The sequence below is a fragment of the Gadus chalcogrammus genome, chromosome 8 (assembly GCF_026213295.1).
Source record: "Gadus chalcogrammus isolate NIFS_2021 chromosome 8, NIFS_Gcha_1.0, whole genome shotgun sequence".
Taxonomy (NCBI): Eukaryota; Metazoa; Chordata; class Actinopteri; order Gadiformes; family Gadidae; genus Gadus; species Gadus chalcogrammus.
This window is the reverse complement of record NC_079419.1, coordinates 1,410,799-1,419,115: the sequence shown is the minus strand read 5'-3', so window position 1 is coordinate 1,419,115 and position 8,317 is coordinate 1,410,799. Positions and strand designations below refer to the sequence as shown.

Here is an 8,317-nt window from a genome sequence, read left to right as displayed (position 1 = left end):
ACAGGATGATCACCTCTCTGTCAGCATGAGGATGGAACCCCTGGGGGCTAGAGACATATGCCTTGTTACACTGTGCATGGCTCTGACGCCCGTACGTATACCAGGGTCACAGTCACTGTTGGAACATGTGAAATCAAATCAGCAAGCGAAGCAACGTGGTGTATTTTATTCATTAAGATATTTTCTAAGAGAATTATAAGACATACACCCCGGAATTTGTATATTTTGTATGAATCTCTGAAGTTTGTTTCAAACCACCTAATCCAAACCACACAGTTGTATTCAATAAAGATGTTTATGTACTTATACACAATGTTATCCCTTCATAGTGAGAGGAGAGGTAAGAATCAGCCATCATCATGCCCCCAGATGGAACAAAGTTCCCAGATGCTCGTTTTAGTCAAGCGGAAAAATGAAACGTCACTGCGGGGAAAAGTCAAACAGCTCAGTGATTTTAACATCGGCCAAAAACCACGGGAGAGAACAACATTTTCCTTGGAGAGTGGGCGTGTTGTTTTACGCTTTTTTTTTTTTTTTTTCTTTCCTGATCCTTGGGTTCTTCTGTACGGAGCTGATGTGCTGTGGACGCCGCCAAAACAGCTGCACTTTGGATGGCCTTTCCTCCAAATTAGAGACCATCACAGCCTCACCGCTTTGCCTCGCCGCAGTTCAGAAGAACTCCCCCCACCTCCCCCCCCTCCCCCCCCCCCACCCCCACCCCCTCCTCGTTCACACTCCCTCATTCATGTGCATGCGTCATTATCTGGCCGCGGAAATTTATTTTCTCGAGTAATCGGGGTCTCTGGGCTGATGGCCAACAGCGGTGCGTTCTGTTAGTGGGGGGGGGGGGGGGGTGCGTTCTGTTAGTGGGGTGCATGGGAGGGAGGAGGGGCTGGGTGGGTGGGGGGGGGGGGGGTTGTTGGGGGAGGCTATGAGGGGGAGGGGGGGCAGGCCCGCCTGTTAGTCATCATCACGGTTGGTATTTGCTAGATGCACTGCCGGCCACAGTGCTAGATGTCACGCAATTATACACGTTGCCCTTTGGAAACATTCATCTTTCCAAACGTGTTTCTCCTGTTCTGGCGCTCGGTGTCTAAACCACATTCCTCCAAATGAGAGCAGCCAGTGAGAGGAATGAAATATAAATACAACGCTTGAGCTCGGATGATTCATGAGTGAAATGGTTTTCTCTTATGTGTGCGTGGTGGTTCAAACTCTTTCATTTGGGAAACAAACGGAAGCATTTCAACGATGGCTGTGTTTCTGTTGTTTTGTTTATAGGAGACCACCATCACTGAGATCAAACAGAAGATCATGAAGATACCCGACGCCGCTGGGATCGTCATAGACGGGTTCCCGCGTGACGTTGGACAGGCCTTGTCATTTGAAGACCAGGTGAGATGAATAAATCATATTTTGATCAAGGTTGTCTGGAGACGGGAAGGTTGCAGGGCAGAAGGCTCCTTAAGAACCTTGGAACGGATATAGTCACGGCTCATACTTTATTCAGGAGGAGGAAGGAAGTTATTACTTGCTTCCCTTTATTTGTTGGTTGACCTTTCATGTATTTCATGTATATTTCATGCTGCAATCATTAGGTGAACAGAATGGAAAGTGATGAGGAAAGAAGGGTTGAAATACCAAAAGTACACAGCTATATCTTATACCAGTGGTTCTCAACGTTTTTCCACTAGTGTAGTCTGAGATATTTTTTCCCCTTCACTGGCACAAAACACTTTTGGGAGAAAATAAATACAATTTACATAAATAATGTATGTGCGTTCTATTTTGCAATGAAAAAATTAACATTAAAAGGGTGCAAATACTCACAACTTCCACTGTCAACTTTCTTGATTTTCTTTTGTCTAGCTTTCAGAAGCAAATTTATTTTTTATTTTTTTTATTTTCAAGGAGTACCCCCTGCAGTACTCCAAAGTACCCATAGGGGCATGAGTACCCCCATTTGAGAACCACTGCCTTAGACCACACCCCAGCTCAGAGGTTTATGATAGTCCCTTAGATACACATGTAGTGTCAAGTAGGCTGCACTTCACTCCTGCGTTTGGGTCACACCTGTTGTCAATGTCAACACAGAGGGCTTCCCTCTGGCTTTGCTTTCCTTCCACCACCAAACAGGAGGCAGTGGTCGCCTGTAGCTGTGTGTGCGTGCGCACGTTGTGTGCGTGCATGTTTGCGTGCGCGTGTGCGTGCGTGCGACCTCACAATAGATCGGGCTTACTTCCATTGCAAGCTAGCATAGGCAACTGACTGTCGCCTAAAACCAAAGGCTAAATGAAACACGGTGGATGGATAAGGATATACTACAGACGCTGATTGAGCCCAGAGTAAACTCTCCTCTCCACCAACACAAGTATACATCTATCTATCACATACAAGAGGTACGACAGCTGTTACACGTTCGGAAATAGAACATGAGCACGTCCGACGGAGAGTCAATGTGTGCTGCCCAAGGACACTCCGGCAGAACGGAAATGTCTGTTGACAGGACGGCTTGAACTCTTAAGGTTCAAACAGTTTCCCACAGTCACGCACACACATACACATAGACACACGCACACACACACACACACACACACGCACGCAAGCGCACACACACACACACACACACACACACACACACACACACACACACACACACACACACACACACACACACACACACACACACACACACACACACACACACACATACACACACACACACACACACACACACACACACACACACACACACACACACACAGGTTCCAGATGGGATCGGCAGGTGTCGCTGGCTTGGACGATTTGTCTGGAGCCTTTGAGCAGGTGTCACTCTGCAGTGTATATTCTCGGGTTGATAAGATGATGATGCTGATGATGATGATGATGATGATGATGATGAGTATCAGCCCGTCTAACTGCCTGATGAGAGGATGATGGTTTTATTTGCCCAACTTCCCTGTTCTTTTTCTATCTTTATGACGGAATATTGTTATTAAGGATTAAGGACTTTGCTACTCTGGGATTTAATTCAATTATTCTTTGATATAGATGGAGGATGAGAGCTTTGTCAGTAATTTTCTTTTGAAGGGCCAATTTTACTTGAATTTTGGGTATGCATTATTCTTCTTTTTATAGTTAGCGATTGAAAAATTTGACCTCAAAAGGGAACACTAAGTAGTTAATGCGGATTCAGAATTTGTGAATTTATCACAGATGTGGAATTGTAAGGTTCTCTACCATCCTCAGTGAGTCAGTGTCTTCCTACCCTGTGAGGCGGTTTCAGTCCATGTAACCTTTCCACTAACAAGGGACCTAACAAGACAGGGGCCATCCTTGCACTTGATAAATGCTAACAGATCTAGCTAATATAATATATGTATGCCTGTCTGTCTGTCTGTCTGTCTGTCTGTCTGTCTGTCTGTCTGTCTGTCTGTCTGTCTGTCTGTCTGTCTGTCTGTCTGTCTGTCTGTCTGTCTGTCTGTCTGTCTGTCTGTCTGTCTGTTTGTCTGTCTGTCTGTCTGTCTGTCTGTCTGTCTGTCTGTCTGTCTGTCTGTCTGTCTGTCTGTCTGTCTGTCTGTCTGTCTGTCTGTCTGTCTGTCTGTATGTATAAATGCATTTATTTATTCAGAAGCTGCTGTACTCGAGCTATGTGTCTGGCATTTCCTGCATGACAGGAGGAAAAAACATTTTATTAAAACACCTGTTGCGATCTGCGTGACAAAACCACCATTGTGGAGGAATCTTCAAACCGTACGCAGATCAGAGATATGACGGTATCAAGCATTTGACGGTGTTTAAGACTTTTCAATACCAAGCTGAGATCCTGGAGGAGTTATCCCGGCTCCCTCCGTACTGATAATATTAAAAGATCTCGCCCCGTCACCTTGATAATCCAGCGTAATACCAGCTGCACGTCTCTGTCTGCCTCGGTCAGAGGGGTTCTGACTCATGCATACAGGACGGCGTTGGTGTGAAGGTTCCCATCACCCAGCTTTGAGCCCCACCAGGACCAAAACGCACAAGGTATAAATAGTGTCGCCTCGAAAAAGGAAAAATCCACCCATATTATATTCAAAGTCCTTTCCTTTGTTCCTACTGAGTGCTGAGTCTAGTGCTCTGATGCATACTTTTTGTACTTTTTATAACAAACCCATGGATAGGGCCCTTTTCAGGGTTAGACATCACTGTTACTCTACCCCATCACTCAAACAATGTAGGCAACGTAATTTAGTGTGAAAAGCTTTCGAATGTGCTTAGTGGTTCGAAAAGCCCAGCATTAATCTAGGCCAATTTACCATCCAGGCCTAATGTGCTATCCACCAGGTTAGGGTCCTCTTCCCTCCTAATCAGGAACAAAGCAGCCTCGGAGAGGAAGAGGAGGCTCGGTAGACGGCCACGGCGTCAGCCAGATACACATCGAGACGCATCCGTCTCATTCTGGTCTCGTGGGCTTCTCCAAATGCCATGTTTTTGTGGCTTGACAAAACTTGTGCACACAACACACGCAGACGCTTGCACGCATTGGCATGCGCGCACACACACACACACACACACACACACACACCCACACACACACACACACACACACACACACACACACACACACACACACACACACACACACACACACACACACACACACACACACACACACACACACACACACACACACACACACACACAGAGGGACACGTACACACCCTCTCTCTACCTTGGCAGAAGCTGACAGCAGACTTATAGCCATGGTTATTATCAGCAGTCGCTGCGGTACAAAACACACAGGAGATTGTATGTAATTAAGATGCTCTGCCCAGAAGATACCAGCTGACACGTAGTCATTGACAATATCACCCTACAAGGCAGATGACATAGCAGACTTTATTGCACCGCGTCAACGGGATGAAACAAATTCATCGGCGACGAGCAATTTCTATTATTTATCATTGGCTCTTCTCTTATTTGCAATAATTGTTTGGTTTTGATGCAGCCCAAACATGAGTACACAATCGTGACAGGCCTTAGGGATAACGGCCTTGAATTGAGATATTAATAGAGTTAAGAGTAGGGAATAACAAATGTGACTGTTGTGTATATGACTAGTCTCTAGGCAACCATTGACAAAACAGGTCATGGTGGGTCTTTGTTGATTGAGTAAAGGCGTCTACAGGAAGGGGGGGGGGGATTGGGGAGGGGCTGGTGCAGAAGCCCTGGGATTTAACAATCTAATCAAGGGAGCACTGCTTTATTAAAGGAATGCGATCGTATCAGCCGTGAGAGGACAGCATTACCATGGCGCTTCCTCTGCTAACGAGCCGTCCAACGGTTCGATCGCAGACGTGGAAGGGTCTGTAAATGCAAGACGCTTTCCTGGCTGAAAATAAATAAGCTCTAATGCCTCCAGATCTGATCCTGTCATCCTCTTCCTTCTTCTTTTTAGTAAAGATCTCCCTGCTAACGTCAACACTTTTAGACATACACACACAATCCAAGTACAGAACCATAAACAATAGAGAGGGGGTACACATTATAAATGTTGTATTATATCCATTTTCTTTGGTTGCTCAAAGCGTATGCTGATTATGTAGAATCATCTTTTTTTAATGGAGGTAGTCCATTTCTTCCATTGTCCTTGAGAAAAAAAGCTCATCTGGATTTGAGACTAAAGTAATTTCTAGATGGAACTTCTTAAACGTGGAGGTCACACGACAGCTGTTTTAGGCAAGGCAAGGCAACTTTATTTATGTAGACCTTTTCATACACAAGGCAGACTCAAAGTGCTTCACATGTAAACATTGTCATACAATAAAATACAATTGTGCTGAACGCTTTGCACACAGAAACCACTTTGCACAGATTTGAGGAAAAGGATTTGGAAAATCGCTCTGAGGCAGTTTATTCAAAGCAATGAATGCTGAACATATTATGTTTCATGTTGCTCACCATCAAGCATCAGAGCTCTGAGCTGACCAGATACGATAAGACCTCACAAAGGCCCCGGTGTTAAAACAATCGCTGACAAAAAGAAAGGAACACACATGGCATCCTGGGAACGTCATCTTAACGTCAGCTTAGACAGCCCCGCCCCGCGCCTCAATCTGCCCCATCAGGTCGGTACGGCGCCCTCTGATGAGCCACGCTCCAGGGCACCGGGGAGCTGAGGCCGGGCTCCTCTCAGAGCTCCCCCCGTGAGGAGGCAGGTGTTACTGCCTCCTCACGTGCTCAGCCTCCCCCCTAGACCCTCCTCCTCCAGTGATGCTGCCCGCCGCACGCTGCACGTCTGTGCCCTTTAAAGCACACACACACACACACACACACACACACACACACCACACACACACACACACACCACACACACACACACACACACACACACACACACAACCAACACACACACACACACACACACAAACACACACACACACACACACACACACACACAACACACACACACACACAAACACCGCTGATGATGCCGCTTCTGAGAAAGCCTTGTGGGGCCAATCTTCAATCGTACTGCCCCCCCCCCCATTCAGGGTAATGTCCAGGGACGCCCCCTCCTCCCCTCCCCCCCTCCCCCCCTCTCCCTCTCTACTCACCTCCCCCTTTCATCCGAGACCTTAAGTCTGTTCATTTTTACCTCCTGTCCAAATCAAAAGGCCAACGCAGGCTCTCTCATCTCACTCGGAGCTTGTCTTTGAATCTTGTCTGTTTTGTTTTTTCCCCCTTGCTGTTGCATTATCGTTTCGTGTATCTTCCACTGTACTCCCAGCTTTCCATTGGTCTCTCCTCATGAGGGCACGTTATCTGTGCCTACCTATGGAGAGTGAAAGCTTACTTGCATTAGAAGATGGACATGGTCATTACGATTTGATTCTTGAGCTTGCTTGTCGTCACTCATGGATCGGGCTCCACTCTCCATCTCTCTTCCTCCATCTCTCTCTCTCTCTCTCTCTCTCTCTCTCTTTCTCCATCTCTCTCTCTCTCTCTCTCTCTCCCTCTCCCTTTCCCTCTCCCTCTCCCTCTCCCTCTCCCTCTCTCCCTCTCTCTCTCTCTCGCTCTCTCATTCTCCCTCTCCCTTTCCCTCTCCCTCTCCCTCTCCCTCTCCCTCTCTCTCTCTCTCTCTCTCTCTCTCTCATTCTCTCTCTCTCCTCTCTCTCCTCTCCTCATTCTCTCTCTCTCTCTCTCTCTTCTCTCTCTCTCCTCTCCCTCTCCTCTCCCTCTCCTCTCTCTCTCTCTCTCCATCTCTCTCTCTCTCTCTCTCTCTCTCTCTCTCTCTCTCTCCTCTCTCTCTCTCTCTCTCTCTCTCTCTCTCTCTCTCTCTCTAATTCATCATGCTCTGTGCTGAGAGGTCTGTGCTGCCGGTGTTGGAGCTGGATTCAAAGTATGTCAGCTCGCCCTCAGCCCGGTGTTCAGCCCTGATCTCGTCAACCGCCTCCGAAAGAGGACATAGTGCTGTATGAAAGTCCAGGCCGACCGATTCCACACACACACACACACACACACACACACACACACACACACACACACACACACACCACACACACACACACACACACACACACACAGACACAGACACAGACACACACACACATGCCAACGCGCACACACACACACACACACAACCACACACTCACACACGCATGGGATGTCGGCTACCCAGCCATTAAGCTAGCCGGTGGCTCTTACATGTTAATGTTGAAGTTTAACTGTGATTGCTTAATAACTGTGTAGCTTTCCATTCCAGTCATCGCTAGCTGCAGGCTGCCATTGTGTGAGGGTACAATACACTAACGCACTTATCTAATTTCCTGTGATGTATTTTAGCATTGATGTTAATCGCACTGAGGTATGAGTTGGCCTTTTCCTTTGTAACAAAGCACAACTCACAATGTGTTGAAAGTGGTCTTGAGTTTACCTCCCCAAACTCCTGTGCAGTTTGATTGCGTTACGATACAATAAGAATGTAAGATATGTTCTAAATTATTACCTAAAAACCCATGTTGCTCACGAGGATGTTAATGTTTCGATGAAGTGTTGTGTCGCTGTGGGAGGAAGTGCTGGTCCTTCTACTGGGTGCGGCAAGCGGCCAGAGAGGTAGACACCTGCAGTGATTCAACGGAGCCACCAAAGCTGCTAATTGCCCTGGAATGATCCCCATGTCAACCTGTAATACAACGGGGGCATCCGGCGGCCGAGGTCTTAACCATGTTTCATCAGACAAACGGTTGCCTGGCTGGTGTCGAGAGCAGGAAGAAAACCGGGTCGTGATCCCCATGGGAGCTTGAACCTGTGTGTGTGTGTGTGTGGGTTAGGG

At 47.1% G+C, this 8,317-nt stretch overlaps 1 protein-coding gene across 1 annotated transcript in view; it reads left to right on the top strand.

The window, feature by feature from the left end:
* Nucleotides 1–1,295: 1,295 nt before the first annotated feature.
* The window catches only part of LOC130388334 (adenylate kinase isoenzyme 5-like), a 40,413-nt gene continuing 33,391 nt past the window's right edge, over nt 1,296–8,317 (top strand). Inside the window, exon 1 of the mRNA XM_056597795.1 lies at nt 1,296–1,395. Within this exon, the coding sequence (XP_056453770.1) occupies nt 1,315–1,395 (81 nt within the window). The 5' untranslated portion in view covers nt 1,296–1,314. The remainder of the gene's footprint in view (nt 1,396–8,317) is intronic.